General features: G+C 46.7%; 1 protein-coding gene across 3 annotated transcripts in view; it reads right to left on the reverse strand.

Moving 5' to 3' along the window:
• The window catches only part of LOC128328147 (hepatic lectin-like), a 70,397-nt gene that overhangs the window by 37,468 nt on the left and 7,660 nt on the right, over positions 1-25,269 (reverse strand). For 2 of the 3 annotated variants that reach the window (XM_053257813.1, XM_053257811.1), the window contains exons 2-5: positions 23,700-23,762; positions 21,762-21,848; positions 12,452-12,562; positions 4,691-4,789 (exon numbers count right to left, since the gene is read on the reverse strand). In XM_053257813.1, coding sequence (XP_053113788.1) covers positions 4,691-4,789; positions 12,452-12,562; positions 21,762-21,848; positions 23,700-23,715 — 313 coding nt within the window. In that variant the 5' untranslated portion in view covers positions 23,716-23,762. The remainder of the gene's footprint in view (positions 1-4,690; positions 4,790-12,451; positions 12,563-21,761; positions 21,849-23,699; positions 23,763-25,269) is intronic. The other variant, XM_053257812.1, reaches the window with a different exon arrangement.

The following is a 25,269-nucleotide window of genomic DNA, read 5'->3' on the forward strand; positions in this document are numbered from 1 at the left end:
TGAAATCAACAGAGTTCTGGAAGGAGAAGTCAAGAGAGTTGGCTGGAGGCTTTACACACATGGCTTTTAATTCAAATCCACTTCAGATTCGAGTGTGCCAGTCCACATATTAGTTTTATTTACCCTGACGTCTCTGCGGGCTATCATGGACCAGTACAGACATGACTCTGTCCCCCCCCCCAAAAAAAAATCGAGGCTAGGCATTCTGGCTTAGCCAGAAATGTGTCCAGCTTTTTAAAAATCCTGTTTTTCCTGCAGCTTTTGAAGAAAACCCAACATTTTCCTTTGATGTATGGAGGGGCCATTGCCGACAATTCGGCTTGTTCACAATTCCGTGGTTGTTGTTTTTTAAAGTCTGCTGGGTGGGTTTCTGTAAATCCATCCAGGTGTCAGCAAAGGAGAGTTTGACAGCTGAGTCTGGTGTGTTCTTTGAGTGATTTGCAATTGCAAGTGCTGGTTTGTGTGTGTGTGTGCGGCATATTGATTCAATTCTGTGGAGTCCAGAAGGGGAGGGGGAGGGGAGGTGAAATTCCTGAATTAAACGCAAGCACAAGCAATATGTGTGTCTTCCTATGCTTTAAAGTTTGGTCACCATAGCAGCGCAACTTACATATGCAGATGTTTGGATATGCAGATGTTTGGAAGCTTAACAATGGAGACTGCAGGTTGGGGTTAAGTTATGTTGCTTTGACTTGTTACTTTTGCAGACATCCAGCTGGCTGTCAAACTTTTTAAAAAGGAATACTGAAGTGAGGCACCTTGAGCCTCCTCCTGGGATGTGATTGGTTGGAGGGGGGAAATTGAAACAAACCATGGGAATGCACATAGGAGAAAGATCGCAGGGAGTGCGGGGGGGAGGGGGAGCCCGACAGCTAGGTGGACTGTCAATTTAATCCCCAGAAGTGCTTCGTGTGAGTGAGAAAAATTTCTCTCTCTCCACCTTCTCCACACCATGCATGATTTTATAGACCTCTATCATGACCTCTATCACAGTAACCTTTTTTCTAAACTAAATAGCCCCAGGTGTTGTAGTCTAGGGATGTGCGTTTTGTTTTGGATACAAAACATTTTGTGCACAAAACAGGCCATTTTGGCTGTTTTGTAGCCAAAACAAAACACCCAACGCTCAAAACAGAACATTTTGTAGACAAGACAAAACGTCCCTGTTTTGGATACAAAATGTTTTGTTGTTTTGGCTGTTTCGGAACTCCATTTGAAATCCCAAAGAGTCTTTCTCCTTCAGTCTCCCTTTTGAGTTTTGACATCTGTTTGACTTTCCAGCCCTTCCAGCCCGCAGATTGGCCAGCGAAAGCATTAGCTGATCCGCTGGCAATTGCCTCCTTTTAAGCAAATTTAAGGGTAAATTTTACCCTCATTGGCCAGTGGGGCAGTGTGCATTTCATTGTTGTTGTTTCACACTGTTGTGTGTAGATCAATTGCATTTCGGACGGGGGGGATGTGGATGTGCATGACCTTTGGAAATCTGCTTGATTTTTTCCAAAGCTCTGCTGTTGTTGATGTGTGATGTTGATATTATTTGGGGTGGATTTGGGGCAGAAAGGGGGCTTTGGGGGCAGAAGAGTGGGTCAGGTGGTAGTGTCCCAATGGGTGCCTGCTGCCACCCAGATTCCAAAGGAATTGGGGAAAGGGCTGATTTTTAAAGTATTTCTGAAGTTGAAGATTCGGGGCAGAAATGGGATCTGAGGGGCAAAACAGTGGATTGGGTGGCAGTGTCCCAAGGGGTGCCTGCCACAACCCAGATTCCATGGGGCAAAGGGCTGATTTCTTAGGAATTGTTGAAGTTTACGCTTCTTTAAGGTCCCCCCCCCAGGGAATAATGGAGGTTTCAGCAGACCCATAACTCCACCTGGGGGGCACTGGGGTGGCTGGGAGCGAGTGGTGGTGTAGTGCACATAGGGTGCCAACCACCCCCATGGGTTGCTAACCCATGAGGTGCTGGGTTCTGTTGTTTCTGAGGTGTTCTGAGTGTAGATTCTCTGGTAGCATATGAGATTTTCAATGACAAACCATGAATCCACTCTCATATGCTACCAGAGAATCTGAATCTACACTCAGAACATCTCAGAAACAACAGAACCCACTACCCCATGGGTTAGCAACCCATGGGGGTGGTTGGCACCCTATGTGCTCTACACCACCACTCGCTCTGGGCCACCCTGGTGCCCCCCCCCAGTGTAGTTATGGGGCAGGAATTATGGAGGTCCATCATTCCCTATGGGGAAGAACTTTATAGACGCGCAAACTCCATTACATCTTTAAAAATCAGGCCTCTGCCCAATTCCTTTGAAATAATTCTGTCAGCTTCCTTGCCCCCACTGGGCACTACCACCCACCCTACTCTGCTCTGGGCCAAACCTTTCCCCCCAACATGAAGCTATACTTTTGCTGAAACCTCCATTCTTCCCTATGGGAAAAAGCCTATACTTCAAAAATCAGCCCTTTCCCCAATTCCTCTGAAATTTGGGTGGTAGTTTCCACCAATTGGGCACTACCAATCCCACCCACTAGTTTTTCCCCGGGGCCATTTTTTAAAATCCAAAACGTTTTGGATTCGGATTTTGCAATTTTGAACAAGGAACAAAATTCAGTTGTTTCGGATTGGCTGATTTCGAACAAAGAACAAAATTGGGGTGTTTCGGATTCGGGCCAAAAAAAGACAGGGGGAAAAACAAAACGCACAACCCTATTGTAGTCTTGCCTCATAAGAAAGGTGCTCTAGGCTCCTGATCATCTTGGTTGCCCTCTTCTGCACCTTTTGCAGTTCTACAATGTCCTTTTTGAGATGTAGTGACCAGAATTGTACGCAGTACTCCAGGTGTGGCCGCACAATAGTTTTGTATAAGGGCATGATAATATTAGCCGTTTTATTTTCAATCCCCTTCCTAATGATCCCTAGCATGGAATTACCCTTTTTCACAGCTGCCGCACATTGGGTCGACACTTTCAACAAGTTGTCCACCATGACCCCAAGATCCCTCTCCTTGTCAGTCTCTGACAACTAGGGTCCCATCAGCGTATACTTGAAGTTGGGGGTTTTCGTCCCAATGTGCATTACTTTACACTTGTTTATACTGAACTGCATTTGCCATTTTGTCACCCACTCACCCAGTTTGGCAAGATCCTTTGGGTTGTGGTTTGGAGTAGGCTATTGTGCCTAGAATTAATGGGAATTGTATTCTAACAACATCTGGGCACCCAAATTTGGGAACCCATGTTCTAGAACAAAACTGACTGTTATTGGAGAATGTTTGGCTATTAGCATTTGATTATAAAGCAGATTAGCAGTCAAAAAAGTTTCCTATTCACTCCCGCATACCACAGAAGTTGTCCTTCCAATAGCAGTGAGAGCTTATGTGAGTCCTTGCTACACTGAGGACCTTAGCCCTCTTCAGGCATTATCAGCGCGAGCAGTGGTGAAAGCGGGGAGGAAGTCCTGATGCCCCACTGCCCCTCATCCCTTCCTGCCTGATGAACATGCTTATGGTGCCATTTGTCTGAAGGGGACGGTGCCAGAAATGTGTGCGGTGGTCATTCCGTGAGCTGGCATCTGCATCAGTTAAGTTTGCAGCAGCTCATAGAATCACCAGTTGGCATGTTTATGGCCCCTTCCCCTTCAGACGTATAATGCCTGAAGGATGTGTGTCCTGCAGGAGGAGGTGAGTGGATGCAGTGGGGTGGGATTCCCTCCCCTTTTCCCCACTGCAAGCATTTGTGCTCCTCGTGCTGATCATGTCTGAGAAGAGCCATTGTATAAAGAGAATGTCAGCCACGGGGAAACAGTTGCTGAGAAAAAACAGTTTTAAAAAATGTTGGCCACCACAAAGCCCACAGGAGAATTTTGTTGCCCTCCCATTGAACTCCTTTCCTATTTCATGGTGTCTTGAATATTTTGCTCACCTCCTTGTCACATCCTTGCCAAAAGTTTCCTTTTGGGAAAACTTGAATGAGTGCAAACCAAAGCTATCATACACATCAAGGATACTTTGTGGTTTTTCATTCTGGGTTGTCAGGGTTAAAGCTACAAGCCCCTTCAGCAAATGAGGGTTCCGCAGCTCTGCTGTGAATGAGGAGAGCATTTTCAGGGGAGAGGTGGGAGGTTCTGTTTCATCCAGGGCTTTTACCAATTCAGCCTTCCTGGAGCTTTTCCAAACAGCAACCGAACACAGCTTCAATACACTTGGGCTAGGTAGGGAGGCGGGGAGTTCATAGGAGGGAACCATTTACAACGACATCAAGATGGTGACAGAAGATGCTGTTCATACAGCCAATGGCATTCTTCAGCTTGGCTCCTGACAATTTGCCATTACTGTGCATTATATATAGTATATGCTTCCTAAAGAAATAGTACTTTGGTGCATTACTCAAAATGGCTTACCCTTAGGCACTTCCTGTTGTATTAAAGCCACCTGCCTGGGAAAGTTCCAGCAGGTGTTTTGATTATGACTCCCATAATCCCTGACTATTGCTCATCGTAGCTGGGGATTATGAGAACCAGCATCCAAAACCAGCTGAAGGGCCAAAATTGTGCAGCCCGGGCTTAACGCTTCCTCCATTGCAAAACACCCCAGCTTCAAACAATGTTCAAAAATGTTCAATGGGGAAATGGCCCACAAGTTGGTGAGAAGGAGAGGGGAGGACCCGAGTAGCCCAACTGTAACTCATTACTTACTGCTCATTCCTGTAAGGTTCGGGTACTGATGTAGCATTTCCGCCTCTATGCCTTTCAATCCTTTACGTATTGGCATTGTTTTATTAATCTGACGAACATCTGATAGAGATAAAAGAAGAAAATAGATGGTATTCTGACACAGCTGACTTCTGACTGGGGTGGGAGGCATTGCTCCTACCCCAAACATCAGCTTAATATGAATCGAGGCTTAGCAGGCATTAGACCTGGCGCTTGTTTTCCATACCGGAGGTCAGCAATAAAGATGAAGTGCCTTATTTATTATGATTACTTATTAGTACTTTGTATTCCATTATTCAGTCTAAGAGAGCCCCAAACAGCTTACAAAATATGCAAAACAACAATAAAACAATATAAAAAGTAAACTAGTTATAAAATACTAAACTGCAGATTAGGTAAAACTCAAGCATTCAAGCAGGATTAAAACCAAGTCAAAGACTTGGGCAAATGAAAAAGTCTTCCCCTGAGCTTCAAAGAATCCAGGGTCCATATGATGAGCCTCCCTGAGAAGGGTCCCAGAGCTGGGGTGCCACTGTGAGAAGGCTCTGTCTTTTGACATTGTGGAGCTCTTCTCACAATCAGTGAGAAGAGCTCCTTCGAGGTCTGCGGGGAGGGCAGGTTTCACTCACCCTACCTGCAGACGATCACTTACCTATCACTGGGCTGGCAGATTGCCGGCCCAGATGAGCAGTGGTTTGCCTTCAGGTCTCCCGCAGTGCACCCAGCAGCTGCGGGGGTCAGGTGCAGAGAAGTGCCACTGTGCGGTGCCCCACCCCCTGGAGACCAAAGAATGAACCATGCGAGTGTGTCGTGCGTTACTGGGAGCCTCTCCCACCCCCGCTAAAAAAAATGTGCCTGCCATGGCTGCAAGCAACTGTGGCAGACACACAGTTTTAAAAAAGAAAGGTAAGGGAGTGCTCACTCCCTTAACCTTGTTTAAGTAGAAAGCTTCACAGGCGGGTTTGCCACCATGTAGCCACCGGGATCAGTCCTAATCCTGGTGGTTCACACGAGCGTGCAAAACTGGGCTGGACTCCTTTAGCCCGGTTTTGCATGCTCGTGCGAATAGCCTCTGTAACTCTGATATTGTGTAGACCTGGAGACAAGACTCCAAGGAAGATGTTAGTACTTGGGCAGATTCATGTATGAGGTTCCTTAAGATACCTGGATCCCAAGCAACTTGAAAGGTTAGCCTTACAAACTTCAGATGTGCCTTAGAAAAACATATGCTTTCTGTAAACACTCACTGTTCCCACCCACTGAGAGCTGGAACTTGTGGGGTCTGGATCTAAATCAACCTGATTATGAGAGAGTTTATCCACAAAAAACTCATTATTGATTGATTGATTGATTTGATTTATATACCACCCTAACAAAAATCACTCATAAAACAAGTCACAGCTGATAATAAATGGCTCCAAATTCTTATTCAAGTGAGGAGGAGCACTTACTAGCCCTCTCACAACCCTTAACAACCCAGCTAGATGTGAACTTGCTGGCACAATATGGGCTGAAAAGAATCGCTTTTTTGCCACCCGTATTGCCAGAGCATAGGTCTTCAAATGTGCTCTATGTCGAAATCTGTCAGACTCGAGTTGAATTTTCCTCCAATTGCGCTCCAATCATCTGCCTTGCTGCTTCAGACCCCATAGTTCTTCCATATACCAAGGAGCCGATTTTGAAGTGGGTCACAGAGGATGCTTAGGAACGATCATGTCTACTGCATTGGTGAATTTGCTGTTCCAATTCTTCACTAGGGCATCAACAGGATCACCTGCAGAGCCAACGCTAAATCCCTCAAACTCGTCTTGGAACCCTACTGGATCCAATTACTTTCTCAGGCAGACCATTCTAATGGGCCCCTTGCCCCTGCGAAGGTGGGGTGTGACTATAAGTCCAACCTTAACCAGATGGTGTTTTGTCCATGACAATCGGAAAATCAAAGAAGTCCCCACACACGGAACACCACCCTGATCAGAGTGAAAGACCAAATCAAGCATGTGACCAGCAATATGCAATGGTCCTGAGACATCTTGGGATAGGCCCATAGCTGTCAGGACCGCTATGAACTCCTGAGCCTCCCGGGACAAATTGGTCACAAAGTGGACATTGAAGTCCCCCAGCACCACAAGCCTGAGGGGCTTCTACACAAAACCCAAGACCAAGTGCGTCAGCTCAGTTAGGGACTCCATCAGGCGGCGGGGCAATCTGCACACCAACAGAAGTCCCAGTCTATCCCTGGTCCCCAAACTTAAGTACACAGATTCAATATGGTCAGATACTTCAACAGGGATCATGGTCAGGGAGAGGTTATTCTTATAGACCACAGCCACTCCACCTCTCCACCCACATCCCGGCACCTGCTCTTCAACAGAGTACCCTGGAGGGATAAGCTGGGACCAGACTGGGCCACCAGCATCCTCTAACCAAGTCTCTGTAATACATACAAGGTCTGCCCCTTTGTCCAGAATTAAATCATGGATGGTTTCTGACTTATTTTGGACAGACCTGGCATTACAGAGGAGCAAGGTGAAGGTCTGTGGGAGGTTGGCACTGCTCCCCAAGGTAAAAGAGCTGGCAGGACAGCTGGACGGGGAGACAGCTAATAGATTTCTGACTTCCCTTCCCCTGTAACAGCTTGCTGACCTGCCAACTTTACTTCTTCTATTCCCCACCATCATCGGAATATCCACCCCATAGTCAGTGGACATGCCCTCTGTTTCTTCATCCCCAGACAAACCAAGACACATTTGAAACACCTAGAACCTAAAAAAAACAGAAGCCAAAATAATATCACCTGGCCCTTTCCTTCTTTGTCTCCCAAAGTGGCTCCCCCAAAGGGACAACCACATTTGGTGTTGTCCCTTCAGTGGCGGGCCCGCCACCACAGAGCAACAGCCCTTTTATAAGCCCAGAAAGATGGCTAGTCTGGGCAGATAGTCCTCAGGAACCCTTGATTCAATCCCCCAGCCCCAAACCCACACAGACTCATCCACAGGGTAGCAGTCAAAGCCCCATGTGTTAGGGGGCACACAGGCTGACAAGAGCAAACAGCAGCAACACAGGCTCTCACCACTGAGCAGCAGCTGTCTCTGGGAAGCCAATGTTAAGGTGTCTTCCTCCCTGCAAGGCTCCTGGTAATGTAGCCTCCCTGCAAGGCTACATCACCAAAGATGATGATTTAATTATAACAGACCATATGCATAAAGATGGTCTTTTTTTCAATTGGACTGTGTAACTGAACAGGCAAGTCTCACAGCCTCATGCAAAAGAATTGTTCTACCATATGGCATAAAGGACTAGCACATAGGCAAATCAATGTGAAAAGAGCTTGAGAAAAATGGACTAATTAAGGATTTTAAAGTGGAATCATGCAAAGAAGCTACGTCTAGACATCAATGTTGCTTACTTAATCAAGGGATGAGACCCAGCTTCTCTGGACAGACACAGAGAGCATCACAGGATCTTTTGGAACTAATACATTCAGATGTCAGTGGTCTCCTTGAACACACTATGGGTGGCAAATGCTACATACTCACATTTATTGATGATATTTCAAGATTTACTCATGTATATCCTCTGAGAGAGAAGAGTCAAGTGTTTGAAAAATGTAGAGTATGTTGCACTGGTCAATAACAAATTTGGAAGAAAGCCTCAGAGACTACGGTCAGACAATGGAGGCAAATAGATGTCAAATGACATGAAAAGATTCCTAAAGGAACGTGGGATTTCACATGAACCTACTCCCACGTATGCACCTGAACTCAATGGTGTGGCAGAGAAGGAAGATTGCTCTCTACTAGAAATGACCAGATGCATGTTACATGATGCTGGCCTGGCAAATAAGTTCTGGGGAGAAGCAGTGATGACTGCAAATTACTTGCATAGCAGATTGCCAATCAAAGGAAAGGACAAGGCAATGGACAATCTTGCCAATCAAAGCAATGGACATTTGAACTATGGGCACAAACCATCTCTAAACCATATCAGAGTATTTGGGTTGAAGGCTTATACATATGTCCCAAAGGCCAAGAGAACCAAACTCAATAGCAGATGTGAACTGGGAGTGTTGGTTGGTTATGCTCCTGGCCAAACGGGATACAGAATCCTTGATCCTGCAAGTGGAGAGGTCCGAATTCGCAATGTGGTGTATTTTGATGGGAGACAAAGGCCCATCAATTAATTAATTGATTAAATTAATTAATTAATTAATTAATTAATTAAATTTGTGTTTAGAATTTCTTGTTTTTGTTTTTAACTAATGTTTTAATGTTGTTTTTATCTTGTTGTAAACCACCCAGTTTTGGGCGCTATAAAAATATGTAAAATAATAAAATAATAAATAATAATACAGGGGAAGGGAAGCTAGAAATTTACTAGCTGTTTCCCCTTCTGGCTGTCTTGCCAGCTCTTTGACCTTGGGGAGCAGTGCCAACCTCCCCAGACTCTCACCTTGCTCCTCTGCAATGCCAGGTCAGTCCAGAACAAATCAGAAACCATCCATGATTTGATTCTGGATGAAGGTGCCGACCTGGTATGTATTACAGAGACTTGGTTGGGGGCGGCTGGGGGCCCAGTGTGGTCTCAGCTTCTCTCTCCAGGGTACTCTGTTGAGGAGCAGGTGAGGGACCGGGGGCGGGGAGGTGGAGTGGCTGTGGTCTACAAGAATAATATCCACCTTACTAGGATCACTGTTAGAGTGTTGGACCATATCGAATGTGTGTTCTTAAGTTTGGGGACCAGGGATAGACTGGGACTTCTGTTGGTGTACCGATGGCCCTGCTGCTCAACAGAGTCCCTAACTGAGCTGGCGGACTTGGTCTCGGACTTGGTGTCAGAGTCACCCAGGCTTGTAGTGCTGGGTGACTTCAGTGTTCATTTCGGGACCAATTTGTCCGGGGTGGCTCAGGAGCTCATAGCGGCCATGACGACTATGGACCTATCTCAGGTGGTCTCGGGACTGACGCACTTGCAGGTCACACGCTTGATTGGTCTTTCACTCTGATCAGGGTGGTGTTCTGTGGGTGGGGAATCCTGTGATTTCCCCACTGTCATGGACAGGCCACCATCTGGTTAAGGTTGGACTCACAGTCACAGCTCACCTTCACAGGGGCGAGGGACCTATTAGGATAGTCCGCCCAAGAAGGTTATTGGATCCCATAGGATTTCAAGAAGCCCTGGAGGGATTCATTGTTGGCTCTGCTGGCGATCCTGTTGATGTCCTGTTGGAGAATTGGAACAGAAAACTCACCGGGGCGGTGGACATGATCGCTCATAAGCGTCCTCTCCGACCCACTTCAAAACTGGCCCCTTGGTATACGGAAGAACTATGGGGGCTGAAGCGGCGAGGTAGACGACTGGAGCGCAGGTGGAGAAAGACTCGGCTTGAATCCGACAGATTGCAACATAGAGCTAATTTAAAGACCTATGCTCAGGTGATACGTGCGGCAAAGAAGTGATTCCTTTCTGCCTGTATTGCATCCGCAAGTTCATGTCCGGCGGAGTTGTCCAGGGTTGTGAGATGGCTAGTATTTGCCTCTCCTCCCTTGAATCAGAATTTGGAACCATCTATTACCCGCTGTGATCTGTTTAATGAATTCTTTGTGGGGGGAATCTCTCGTTTTTGGGCTGACTTGGATTTTGTCTCTGCACTTACTTCAGTATCTGATGTGGAGGTATCCAGTGACTCCTCTTATGTGGTTAGGTTGGATCAGTTCCAGTTTGTGATTCCTGAGGATGTGGACAAGCTGATTGGAACGGTGTGGCCCACCACCTGTCCTCTTGACCCTTGCCTGACATGGCTTGTTCGATCTAGCAGGGAGGTTGTTGTAGAAGACATGGTAGAGATCATAAATGCATCTCTGAGAGAAGGTAGGTAGATGCCTCCTAGTCTTAAGGAGGCAATTATAAGACCACTTCTTAAAAAGCCTGCCTTGGATCCCTCGGAGCTGAGTAACTACAGGCTTGTCTCCAACCTTCCGTGGCTGGGCAAGGTAATTGAGAGGGAGGTGGCCTAGCAGCTCCAGACGGAGGAAATGGATTATCTAGACCCATTCTAGAGTAACTGGCACTATCTAGAGTAACTGGCCCTATCCACCCCTAGCACAGTACCTCCAGTGACTGTTGCTGGTGTCTATCTTGCGTTTCTTTTTAGGATGTGGGCTCTTTGGGGACAGGGAGCCATCTTATTTATTTATTTATTTATTTATTATTTCTCTGTGTATACCGCCCTGAGCCATTTTTAGAAGGGCGGTATAGAAATCGAATTAATAATAATAATAATTTCAAACTGGCCTCCAGGCTGACTATGGGGTAGAGACTGCCTTGGTCAGCCTAATGGATGATCTCCAACTGGGAATGGACAGAGGAAGTGTGACTCTGTTGGTCCTTTTGGACCTCTCGGCGGCTTTCAATACTATCGACCATAGAATCCTTCTGGAGCGTCTGAGGGCGTAGGAGGCAATACTCTGCAGTGGTTCCACTCCTACCTCTCAGGCAGGTTCCAGATGGTTTCCCTTGGAGACTGCTGTTCTTCAAAATCTGAACTCTTGCATGGTGTCCCTCAGGGCTCTGTATTGTCACCGATGTTGTTTAACATCTACATGTAACCGCTGGGAGAGATCATCAGGAGATTTGGTGCAGGGTGCTATCAGTATGCTGATGACACCCAAATCTATTTCTGTATGTCAGCATCATCAGGAGAGTGCAGAACCTCCCTATATGCCTTCCTGGAGTCAGTAATGGGCTGGATGAGGGATAACAAACTGAAACTGAATCCAGATAAGACGGAGGTACTCATTGTACGGGGTCAGGACTCGAGAGACAATTTTGATCTACCTGTTCTGGATGGGGTCAAACTTTCCCAGAAGGAACAGGTACACAGTCTAGGGGTGCTTTTGGATCCAAGTCTCTCCTTGGTGTCCCAGGTTGAGACAGCGGCCAGAAGTGCCTTCTATCAGCTTCGGCTGATATGGCAGCTACGTCCATTTCTTGAGTTAGACGACCTCAAAACAGTGGTACATTTGCTGGTAAACTCTAGGCTGGATTTACTGCAATGTGCTCTATGTGGGGCTGCCCTTGTACGTAGTCCGGAAACTACAGTTGGTCCAGAATGCGGCAGCCAGGCTGGTCTCTGGGTCATCCAGGAGAGACCATATTACTCCCGTATTGAAGGAGTTACAGTGGCTGCCGATATGTTTCCGGGCAAAATACAATGCAACGGCAGGCAGAGGCCCCACAAGAGGCAAGTCAAGTAGCCTGCCAAGCCACCACCATGCCAGAGGAGAGCCAAGCAGCAGTGGTGCTGGCAGTTGTTCGGATTGTTCTGGGCAGGGGATCAAAGTGCACAGGACACTGGGGTCCCATGCAAGGGAGAGGAAGTCAGGCAAAGCAGAGGGAGGGGGAGGGGGAGGCAGGAGAGCAGTGGAACAATGTCAATAAAATATTGGGTCAAATCTGACCTAACTCTGAGAATGAATGAGTGTGAGAGTGTGTGTGTGTGTGTGTGTGTGTGTGTGTGTGTGTGTGTGTGTGTTGGGGTGTGTCTATTGGCCCACCCCCCTCTTTTTTTTTGTTGGGTCAGAATTGATCTGACTTTTTGAAAAACGTGCCCAGGCCTATCACACATAGGCATTTAATTAATGGGAAGGAAAGGATTGTTCCTTCTGTTTTAAAAAAATATTGTTCACATTGATGAAGCCAATAATTCAGAAGTCTTTTGTTTGCTGGAGAAGTTGAACTTACACAAAGCAATTGCTGCAAGTGCGAGGCAAAAAAGAAGTATGCACACCACAAGGGCAACCATTTGTGCAGCCATCGTTTCAGAAAATGCCTTGAGACGCTCCCAAACTGTGCCTGAGGAAGCAAAATGAAGATTGAGTAAGCAGGAGGGTTCCCTTGTTCCATTCTGTCACTAGTTCCTCCGTGCTTGCATCCCAGTGTTCTTCTGCACCATCAGTTTCTGCTGATCTACTGTGAATTAGGGTCGTACTAGAACAAAATACATCTTATGTATGGAGACAGCATAATGTTATGCTCTATGAGCTTTAATCTTGTGCCTTTTAATTTCAATGTTTATCGTTTTGCTTCTAACCACCGCCACATACCACTCCTTTGTTCGGGAGGCTGCTGAGGCACGTGGTCAGGAGTGTCACCTGCCTTTGGAATGACTGCCCGCTGCCCCCTCCACCACACTCCGCAGCTGGGTGGACACTGGGTATGGCCGAGTCCACCTGCTATCCCTTCCAGCAGCCCCGACAGTGGGATTGCCAATAGGCACAAGGGTAGCCTTGCCATATCCCCTGGATTGCCAGCTTTCCCCTAAATTTTAGGCACATCACCTGGAGCTTTCTCCACAGGATTTTCAACTCTCAGAGTATCTTCTGGAGTTTGTGATTATTTAGCAAAGTGCCAAAAGAAGCTACCCACTCCAGTTACAGAGTAGAGTGCTGAGTTTAGTTGCTGCAGTTATTTAAAGAACACACATGGAGATTGTTGTACAATCTAAAATAAATAGATTTATCGGTGATGAGAGATTGCCAGTTTGAATTCCCGCTGGTATGTTTCCCAGACTATGGGAAACACCGATATCGGGCAGCAGCAATATAGGATGATGCTGAAAGGCATCATCTCATACTGCGCAAGAGATGGCAATGGTAAACCCCTCCTGTATTCTACCAAAGACAACCACAGGGCTCTGTGGTCGCCAGGAGTCGACACCGATTTGATGGCACACTTTACATTTGAGAAAGGAAAGACCTAATCCTATCTATTGGCTCCATAATGGATAGGTAAGGAGAGAGATATATGTCTCCATCTTCTCTCTAGGAGGAAAGGAAGAGGACTGACTGACTACAGGAAGTATCTGGGGAATCAAGGCAGGAGTTATAGAGTAGAGGCAATCAAGGACAGGTAAGGAGACCCTCACTAACTACCTCTACTCCCAATGACCCTGGTTGTCATTAAGATAGGTTGATGCACTGGAACTCCATCTCCAATACACCTTCTCATTGCCTGTTGCACTGGCTCACAACTCCTATCTTCTCATGAAGCATCTTGAATCTGTCTCTGAGCAGTGGCTCAGTCAATCCACCTGCCATCATATCTTCTGTTGGGCAGTGCTCCAACTGGACTACCCCTTTTTCTTGTATGTCTTGAACGTAGTGATTCTTTATGGGGATGTGCTTTGTTTGAGGCTTCATCTTCTCCATCTGAGAGATCTGGATACAACTTTGGTTATCCTCAAACATTGTTGTGGGCTTTGGTTCCTCAATCCCAAAGTCCGATAGTAGCTGGTGTACCCACACCACTTCCTTGCATATTTCAGCTGTGGAAACATGTTCCACTTCCTTGGTTAAGAGTGCAACAAGTGACTGCTTGCGGCTAGCCCAAAATATGGTTCCCCTTTACATACAAGAACAGGTGTCCACTTGTGGACTTGTGGTCTGTTCTGTCTTCGGCCCAGTCTGAATCCAAGTATCCCACTAGTCTGGGATGGCTGCTTGCTGGAATCTCCAACACGTAGTGTGCAGTACCCTTTAGGTATCTTCCCAGTCTTTTGACTGCAATCCAATCATTATTGCTTGGTGCACTTACTTGTCTGCTCAGGATTCCCACTGCTGACGCAATATCTGGCCTTGTTATTGTGGCTATGTACAGAAGCTTTCCAATGGCCTTTCTGTATTGATCATGGGCTGGTAAAGGCTCACTGTCTCCATCTTGCTTCCAGAAATTTGCTTCCATTGGTATGCTGACTTCATTGGCATCAGTCAGTCCCATCCCCTTCTCTTTCTATTTGGAAGCCAAGGTAATAGGAGATGCTTATGAGTTCCTTCACCTCTATTTCCTTGTTCAGGTGCTGTACAATTTTTTTATCATGTTATATGCTGCTCTTCCTCCAAGTACATGCTTATTTTTATCCTCACAACAACCCAAAAGTCAGGCTGGAAGTCCATCTGCTGTCTCTGATACTTGAATATAGGCAGGGGTCAGCTTTTCCTTGTGTGAACCCCTCTTTAAGTAGCAGTTGATTCAGTTTCTCATTCCACACTCTGGCTGCTTGCTTCTCGATGTCTTCCTCCATTTCTCCATGAGGGAAGGCAGTCTTTACATCCAAGTGTTCAACTTGCATTTTTCTGATTGCTGCTATGCTGAGCAGTGTCCTAATTAAAGTGTTTCACAACAGGTACAAAGGTATCATCGCAATCCTCATCATAGATTTGGGAGTATACTTTGACTATTAGTCTGGCTTTGTAGTGCTGTATGCCCCCTTCTGCATCTTGCTGACTCTGAAGACTCACTTGCATCCCACAGTCTTTCTTCCAGCGGGTAGTTCCACAAGTCTCATTTTTGTGCAGGGAATCACTTTCTTCTAATGCTGCTTTTCTCCATTTCTCAGCTTCATCAGCTGGCATCTTTTCTACATCTTGCCATGTGTTGGACTCTTGTATCTCTCCTCCTTTGGTCATGAGTGAGAGTACTTTAGGTGGAACCCCTTTGTTTGACCTCTGTGAGCGCCTCTCACTCATGACTTGAGTCCTGGCTCAGGCTGTGCAATCCCTTTTGAATCTGTATCCCCTTCTTAACCTGCTTCTAGTTCTGGCACAGATTCCTTGGGTTCCATGGGAGTCCAGTCACATGGTTCCTCTATCACCTGGATCTCTGGCACAAGTTCTGGTACATCACCTCTGATTGGCCCTTGTCAAAATACACCAAATTGTGAATTCTGACCTCTCATTTGTAGGATCAAAGATTCTGTATCCCTTTTAGCCAGGCGCATATCCAACCGACACTCCCAGTTCACATCAGCAATTGAGTTTGGTTCGTTTGGCCTTTGGAACATATGCATAAGCCTTTGATCCAAATACTCTGATATGATTTAGAGACCAGTTTGCGCCCATGCCACAGTTCAAATGGTGTCTTGTCTGTTGCCTTGGTTGGCAATCTCTTTTGCAAGTTGTTTGTAGTCATCACTGCTTCTCCTTTGAATTTATTTGCCAGGCCAGCATCATGTAACATGCATCTGGACATTTCTAATAGAGAGCGATTTTTCCTTTCTTCAACACCATTAACCTCCAGTGAAAATGCAGGACCAGTAACATGTGAAATCCCATGTTCCTTTAGGAATCTTTTCATATCATTTGACATGTATTTGCCTCCATTGTAAGACCACAAATGCTGGGGCTTTCTTCCAAATTTATTATTGACAAAAGCAACATACTCTTTAAATTTCTCAAACACTTGACTTTTGTCTTTCAGTGGATATACATGAGTAAATCTTGAAGAATCATCAATAAATGTGAGTATGTAGCGATTGCCACCCATACTGTGTTCAAACGGACCACAGACATCAGAATGTATTTGTTCCAGAAGATCCTGTGATGCTCTCTGTGTCTATCCAGAGAAGCTGGGTCTCATCCCTTTGTTAAGTAAGTAACATTGACATCTAGAGGTAGCTTCTTTGCATGATTCCACTTTAAAGAACTTAATTAGTCCATTTTTCTCAAACTCATTTCACATTTATTTGCCTATGTGCTAGTCCTTTATGCCATATGGTAGAACAATTCTTGTGTTTGCATGAGGCTGCGAGGCTTGCCTGTTCAGTTACACAGTCCAATTGAAAAAAGACCATCTTTACGCATATAGTCTGTCATAATTAAAGCATCATCTTTGGTGATGTAGCAAGCTTTGCCCTCAAATGTCACTTTGCAGCCTTTTTTGACTCTATGGCCCACAGAGATCAAGTTACACTCCATAGCAGGAACAAAGAGAGCATCTTTAATTAAAATCTCTTGAGCCTGCCATTATTTTTGCAAATGACTTCTGCATCTCCTTTTCCTTGAGAACAAACTGGGGCCCCACTAGCAAGAAACACAGAAACTTTGTGATTTGTGTCTAAATCAGCAAACAGTTCAGGAGAATTGAGGAGATTCTTGGTAGAGCCTGAATCAATGATAAAATCATTTCTTTCATTTGTGATCATTCTCACATTATAGCTTTTGTTCTTTTGGCTGTCCCTTCCTTTGTTCTCAGAGTGACCTCAAGGTCTTTTGGCAAAGCTCATCCCCCTCCCTATTGCATTCTCAGACTCTTCACCTCTGTAGCTATGTTAACCAGCCTTCCCGCCTTTGAAGTTCCTTCCACTTTTTGTGCCTTTTTACTCTGGGCAATTAACTTGTAAATGTCCTGAACTATTGCAGTTGAAGCAATGTATTTGCTGGAGAAAGCTGTAATGCTGTCACCATGCTTTGCAGAATCTGCCTCTCAGGGTTTAATATTAAAATCTTGCTGGCATGCAACCACATTTTCCAGTCTGAGTTCATTTTCAGAAACCCCCAAAGCCATCTTGAGAGAATTATAACTTTCTGGCAAAGATTGTAGAATCATTCCAATCAACATTTGATCATTCAAAGAGGTCCATGTTGCTTAAGCAGTCTCTGGATTCCTAGCATCTTGCTGATAGGTGCTGAGGGATTCCCTCCTTCCTGCAGCTGCATTTTGCAAATCCTTTGAATTAAAAGAATAGCAGCATTGGGGGAGACTCTGCTGAACTGCTTTTTAAGTTTCTCCCATGCCTCCAAGGCAACTGTACATAGGAACATAGGAAACTGCCATATACTGAGTCAGACCATTGGTCTACCTAGCTCAGTATTGTCTTCACAGACTGGCAGCAACTTCTCCAAGGTTGCAGGCAGGAATCTCTCTCAGCCCTATCTTGGAGATGCTGCCAGGGAGGGAACTTGAAACCTTCTGCTCTTCCCAGAGCGGCTTCATCCCCTGAGGGGAATATTTTGCAGTGCTGCTCACACATCAAGTCTCCCATTCATATGCAACCAGGGGAGACCCTGCTTAGCTAGGGGGACAAGTCATGCTTGCTACCTCAAGACCAGCTCTCCTCTCTGATATCATGGAAATGTATCAATCAATCATTACTCATGTTTAAAAGAATCAATCCAAATGTTTTTTTCATTCTGTGCATCCCACTCTGCCTTGGGAGGATTGATTGATTGATTTTATTCGATTTCTATACCGCCCTTCCAAAATGGCTCAGGGTGGTTTACACAAAGAAATAATAAATGATGGATTCCATTAAGCCCTTTTGCCATTAGAAGCCCCTTCATCTTCATAATCCATTGATCGTAATTCTTCCCATTTAGCTTGGAGACACTGGCATTGCCCACCTCTGGATCCATGCTGTCTTTCTGATTCACTCACTCGGCTGCATCTTTGGGCTGCTGGACCCATAACCCTGTTTGGGTGTGTGATTATTTAGCAAAGCTCCAAAAGAAGCTACCCATTCCAGTTACAGAGCAGAGTGCTGAGTTTAGTTGTTGCAGATATTTAAAGAACATGCATGGAGATTGTTGTGCAATCTAAACTAAATAGATTTATTGGCGATGCACATTTGAGGTATGCAAGACCTAGTCCTATCTATCAGCTACATAATGGATAGGTAGGGAGAGAGGGATGTTTCCATTTGCTCTCTAAGAGGAAAGGAAGAGGACTGACTCACTACAGGAAGTACCTTAGGAGTCAAACCAGGGGTCATAGAATAGAGGCAAACAGGGACCCTTGCTAACCACCTTTACTCCCAATGCCCCTAGCTGTCATTAGGATAGTTGGTGCAAAAGGTCAATGCACTGGAACTCCATCTCCACCAGTATCTGATCAGGGAAGCCACTTCGAATGAAACTTGCAGCATTAGGGAAGCAGTCCCTCCCCTCTCTACTGTGAGTTTTCTTTTGTGTAGGTTCACACACAGCTCACTTCCATGTTTTCCTTGTGGTCAATGTCTTCCTTTCCCCAGCCAGCACACACAGCCCTCCAGAGGCCATGCGAGGAGAAGGAGGGATAAGGAGCACACCTGGCATAATGTTGCCGGTCACAGGCTCTCTCTCAAACAAAGTTTCAGCAGTATGACTTTCCAAAATGGGACCTCAGAAAGAGGTGGTTTCATTACATCCCCAACCCCCTTAGTTAAAGAGCTCTGCTCCAGAAGTCAGCAGGGTGATAGGCAACTTAGCGGGCCCCAGCCATGCCTCTCCTTCTGCCCTCACTTTGCCAGCCTGCCAGCTGAAGCAGGCAGGCTCCTGCCTTTCCCCCTCGCTCACCCTCAACCAATGTTAGGAACATATAGCAACATAGGCAGTTGCCATATACCACATCAGACCCTGGGTCCATCTAGCTGAGTATTGTCTACACAGACTGGCTTCTCCAAGGTTGCAGACAGGAGTCTGCAACCAGCACATATGCAGATCAAGTTCTCCAGATCCAGATCCGGGGAGCTTGAATGTGGCAACCCATTGTAAGGGCCATCCTCTACCATCTCGACTATGGCAGGCAGCTGGGTTGCTACCAAGCATGAGGGCTGCCCACTGGCCCTGCCTCTGCCTGGAGCCCAGCACCTGGGTTAGGAACATAGGAACATCAGAAGCTGCCATATACTGAGTCAGACCCATTGGTCCATCTAGCTCAGTATTGTCTTCACAAACTGGCAGCGGCTTCTCCATGGTTGCAGGCAGGAATCTCTCTCAGCCGTGTCTTGGAGATGCTTCCAGGGAGGGAACCTGGAACCTTCTGCTCTTCCTAGAGTGGCCCCATTATCCCCTGAGGGGAATCTCTTACAGTGCTCACACATCAAATCTCCCATTCATATGCAACCAGGGTGGACCCTGCTTAGCTAGGGGGACAAGTTATAGCAATAGCAATAGCAATAGCACTTACATTTATATACCGCTCTATAGCTGGAAGCTCTCTAAGCGGTTTACAATGATTTAGCATATTGCCCCCCAACATTCTGGGTACTCATTTTACCGACCTCGGAAGGATGGAAGGCTGAGTCAACCTTGAGCCCCTGGTCAGGATCGAACTTGTAACCTTCTGGTTACAGGGTGGCAGTTTTACCACTGCGCCACCAGGGGCTCAATCCTACCAGAATCCTGGGTTGCAAGAGAAAGGGAAGAGAGGGAGGGAGGGCGTGTATGCATGAGAGGGGGGGGTCTCTCACCCTTTCCATTCCAATCACATAGAGGGGGAAGGACAGAGGCTGAGTGATGGAGGGCTGATAAGGTATAATGGAGGTGTATTGCTTCATGTGGGGGGGGAGGGGTGGCCTAGAGCGATGTGGGGATGGTGGTATTTGCCCAAGCAAATGAGAGTGGATTCATGGTTTGTATTGAAAAGCTCATTTGCTACCAATGAATCTACACTCAGAACACCTCAGAAACAACAGAACCCTGTACCCCATGGGTTGGAAACCCATGGGGCTGGTTGGCACCCTATGTGCACTACACCACCACTCGCTCTGGGCCACCCCAGCACCCCCCAAGTGCAGTTATGGGGCTGCTGAAACCTCCATTATACTTATCAGGAAAAACCTTAAAGACACTTAAACTTCAACAAATCACCAAAAATCAGCCCTCTGCCCAAATCCTTTGAAAAAATTCTGGTAGCTTCCTTGCCCGCCTTGGGCACTACCACCAACCCCATACCACTCTAGGCCACCCCTTTCCCCCCTACGAGAAGCAATATACCTCCATTATACCTTATGGGGGAAACCATCAACAATTCACCAAAAATCATCTCTTTGCCCAATCCCTCTGTAATCTGAGTGGTAGCCTCCACCTATTAGGCACTACCACCCAACCCAACCCTTCTGCCCCAGATCCCACTTTATGCCCCAAATCTGCCCCAACAACACTAAAATATCAACAATTCACCAAAAATCAGCCCTTTGCCCAATCCCTCAATTTGGATGGTAGCCTCCACCCATTAGGCACTACCACCCCACCCCACTCTTTTGACCTGGGACCAGAAATTCAAGTAGACATCAGACCAGACCTTTTTTCATTAAAGTAAATGGGAGGCAAAAAGGCGGGAAATTCAAATAGATGTCAGAACTCAAAATTGAGGAGGAAGAAGAATCACTTTATCAGCCACAAAATGGAGGGCCGAAACTACAAATAATTCGGAGCTGAAATGGGGGTGATTCGTTTTGGCTCCAAAACATTTCGGGAGGGCAAAATGGTAATTCGTTTCGGCAACAAATCACTCGAAATGGGCAGTTTCGGGTACAGATCATTCTGTACTCGAAATGTTTCACGTTTTGCACATCCCTACTTGCCACCATTTGGAGTTCCAGAAAGCTCCACTTCCCCCACCCCCCACCCCCCAGATTAGGTTACAAAAGTCCAGTCTGAACTGGGCTGAGCAAGTTTGGGTTCAGCCTTTCTCTAAGTTCACCCTCCAATCTGGGTGAAATCAGACCATTTCTAATTTTACCAATCCAGTTTTGCATAGGTCCACTATTGGTCTAGATCAGCACATGCCAGGACCATGTGGCAGCAGGAAGATATTGTATCTATTTTATTGTTGTGCGCCATCCCGAGCAGTAGTGTGCTGAAGGGGTGGGGTATAAATATTTTTAATAAATAATAATAAATCCTTGGAGCTTTGCTCTTCTGGTGAATCTCAAGAGGACTAGGCTAACGTTGCAGACTTTTCTCCTCCCTCTGCCCTTCCCCATGATGACTGACTCTAGTCCTTTCCTCTGTCCATTGAAATTTTCCTTTCTTGTTCATCCCTCCTCTGTGATAACCTGTTGGAGTTCCAGTGCATCGACCTTTGGCACCAACTATCCTAATGACCACTAGGGGCACTGGGAGTAGAGATAACGAGTAAGGGTCTCCCTAGCTCTTCTAACAGTCTCCATTCTATGATCCCTGATACGACTCTTCAGGTATTTTTCCTGTGCTGAGTCAGAATCCCTTCCTCTCCTCTTAGAGAGCAGATGGAAACATCTCCCTCTCCCTCCCCCACCTATACATTATGTAGTTCTTTAGATTAAGGATTAGGTCTTTCCAGTCCAAAGGTGGACTTCACCAATAAATCTTTTATCCTACAAGAATCTCCATGTGTCTTCTCTAAATAGCTGCAACAACTAAAGTCCTCAAACTACTCTGTAACTGGAGTGGGTAGTTTCTTTTGGCTCTGCTAATTAACTGGGGGCAAATTACAACCCGCAACATAACCAACTACAGGCCCGCAGCATACATACCTTCTGGATGGGCTCCCGTGGCATCTTTGGCATCTTTGGCCCCTTTGGCATCTTTGGCCCCTTTGGCATCTTCGGCCCCTTTGGCATCTACAACAACAGCATGTGTTCACTATTAAGGACTGGACCCATGTGAAGGCTGCAAGAATTAATCATACTTCATTTACACTGTGTAAGGCCTATAGATCGTGAAATGCTTCCTGAGTACCTTCAAAAACACGCTAGTTGGGGAGATTAAAGTATGTGTTCAACCAGTACATCTATGAGAGTCAAGGAGCTTAATTCTGGCAGGACTGTGCGCATGATAAGAATCAGTAACGTAGGCTGACATGGTGTGCAGCCTATGGTCACCGCGACAGCCCACCTTGGGGTTGAGTTGGAATTCAGAGAAAGCCCCACCTAATGGCACAGTGTGGAAATGACTTAACTAACAAGCCAGAGGTTGCCGGTTCGAATCCCCGCTGGTATGTTTCCCAGACTATGGGAAACACCTATATTGGGCAGCAGCGATAAAGGAAGATGCTGAAAGGCATCATCTCATACTGCAAGGGAGGAGGCAATGGTCAACCCCTCCTGTATTCTACCATAGACAACCACAGGGCTCTATGGGCACCTGGAATCAACACCAACTCGACCACACACTTTACCTTTACCAGACGCTGTTAAGAAGCAGCATCTCCACAGGATTCTTCATTGTCACAAATGAGGAAACCTGCCGAAACATGGCTTCCAGAAATGCTGCTTCTTGGACATTTGCAGCAGTTCCATGGCTGACCACTGGAGAGATGGCAGTCTATGTAACAGGTTGGCTGTTTCGTCTTTTGCTAGAAGTACATCAAGAAGCAAGCCACCTAATGGCGCATCGGGGAGCTGACTTGCCTAGTGAGCAAGCGGTTGCTGGTTCGAATCCCCACTGGTCTGTTTCCCAGAATATGGGGAACACCTATATCTGGCAGCAGCACTCTAGGAAGGTGCTGAAAGGCATCATCTCATACTGCGTGGGAGGAGGCAATGGTCAACCCCTCCTGGATTCTACCAAAGACAACCACAGGGCTCTGTGGGCACCAGGAGTCGACACCAACTTCAGGGCACAACCTTACAGTACGTTACATCAAGAAGCATAGAAGTAGCAATACTCCTGGAGGAGTAATACAGTCCCAATAGACTGCTGTGCCTTTAACAGCCACAGCACTGACTACTTCACTCTTAACAATTATTAATTGTTTGGAGGCATTAAACTGTTTTAAAGTTGGGTTGTTTTCCTTAAAGGAAAAACAATGTTTTAAAACATACCGAGAGGGAGTACTTCCAAAGCCCTTCGTCAAACTAACTTCATTCGCCAAGTGAGGGGTGGGGAGAGAATGGGACATAAGACTGCAAAGCTTACAGTGGGCCTGAAAAGAGCAAGCCCGGGAAACAAAGAGGCCAGTGGGGGCTGCCTCAAGAGGACACAACAATCTGGTGGCAACAGCCTGGCCCAGCTGCAGTGCACCCCTCCTCACTGAGGGGCCCATCTGCCCGTGCTTGCCAAGATTTCAGAGGCATCGCTGCTGCACAAGCTCTCCCACTGCCACGAGGAAGGAACCAGGGGATAAGATGGAGGAGGAGAGGGCTATCGACGGCTACTAGTCGGAGGGCTACAGGCCACCTCCAGCCTGAGAGGCAGGATGCCTCTGAATATCAGTTGCAGGGGAGTAACAGCAGGAGGGAGGGCATGCCCTCACCTCTTGCCTGTGGGCTTCTCAGAGGCATCTGGTGGGCCACTGTGTGAAACAGGATGCTGGACTAGATGGGCTTCCTTGGGCCTGATCCAGCAGGGCTGTTCTGATGTTCTTAAGACCCCCAAAGACACCAGCAGGTTCTCTGGGTCCCCCTCCCAGTAGTATCACCCCGAATTTCATGGCTTCCCCTGAAGAGAAGATGGAAGTGGAGGTAACTTACCGGCTTTGGGTGCCATTTTTCCTGCTTATGCTGACAGGCAGCTGTGACCAGCCTCCATTCCGTCTGTGGGAGTAGAGAGCAGAGTGGCCAGCCTTAATACTAAACAAAGCAAATAGTAGGCACACCATCCAGACTAGGGTAGGGGAAGCCTCCTCCCACCCTAGTTCAGGAGTTGTGTGTGCTCCAGATATTTGATCATTCCCCAGTCAAAACCAAGGTCAGAGACACTGTCCGTGACCCCATGCCAAGCAGCAGCTGGATGGCAGGGCTGCCTTCTACTGGGCAGCTGTGCCCAGCTGCAGAATGAGGTCGGCCCAAGAGCCCTCTGAGACCCAGATACCGCTTAGCACACGAGCCGCACAGACTACGAGGCCATGCACACAACCTCACAGCCGCTGCTGAGAGGGCTGCAGGCAAGGCAGGGACTCACCTGCCCTCCCTGGCAGTTGAGCAGCAGCTGGCATTGCCTTCGCTGTGCCCTGTGTGCCCACACAAGCAGTGCTGCTAGACAGTGTACACAATGCTGAGCTAGATGGGCCAATGGACTAACTTAGTATAAAGCAGTTTCCTATGTCCCAGTGACTCTCCGAGTATGAGAGGCTACATGGGGTGTAGCAAGGTTGGAGTGGGCCCAGGGATGGGATTTTGAAATGGGCCCCTCATTGCCTTCCTCTCCTTCTCCGGGCCCCATGGCTCCTGGCTCCATATTTCTAAAGAAAGCTCAGGCCTACCTGGAAGTTCTGGTTGTGATTACTCATGGAATGAAAAAGTTGACTCTGCAAATGTTCAGAGGCCCTTTTAGTTGTTCTTACTTTCTATGTCCCAAGGCTGATTTCCAGGCATTCAAAAGAGGTTATGGGATCCAAGCCCATGTTCAGATTAAGCCCCCAAATGTACTGCAGCTATTGCCTTAGGGACTTAAAACATCAACAAACTAGCTGGAGTTCGTAAAACATCCATAGAGGAGATGTGTACTTAATATAACTGAAATAAACTATCGCTAGTATGTGAAAAAATTGTCACATCATCACACCCTATAGGGCAGAACTTTTCCCAGTTCTAAGATCTAGATGAGAGGCACTAAGGAGTGAATTCACTCCTTGTTGCAATTATTCTTTCTTGTTTACATGTAACCCCCACAAAAAGGATAGAAAACACTCGTGCCATAAGGAACACTCCTCCTGTAACTCTGCCTCCACTCTGAATTAATCCCCTTTCCCATCCAGAATCAAGACATTTCTGTTCATCTCAAGGGCCTGTTATCAAAGGAGCGGGCTAAGAAAAAAATCTTGGGTGTTACAGGAAGAAAGCCTTCATGCAGGCAGGCATAAAAATCGCCCCCGAGCTACGAGTGCCATCAGCCTCCTGATGCTGTGAATGATTGGCTGCTAAAGATACCAAGAGGCAAGGCGGCTCTTTTCAACAGCCGCGGCGCCAGACAAGAAGGGAATTGGGGTTGGGGGTGGATTGAGGCACATAAGGGAACTGCGGGGGGAGGGGAGGTGATGAAGGAAAGGTGGGAATCTGCCAAGGGAATCTAGGCCTCCGCTCTGTCTACTCTCCTCGCTCC

Source organism: Hemicordylus capensis, chromosome 5 (genome assembly GCF_027244095.1).
Source record: "Hemicordylus capensis ecotype Gifberg chromosome 5, rHemCap1.1.pri, whole genome shotgun sequence".
Taxonomy (NCBI): Eukaryota; Metazoa; Chordata; class Lepidosauria; order Squamata; family Cordylidae; genus Hemicordylus; species Hemicordylus capensis.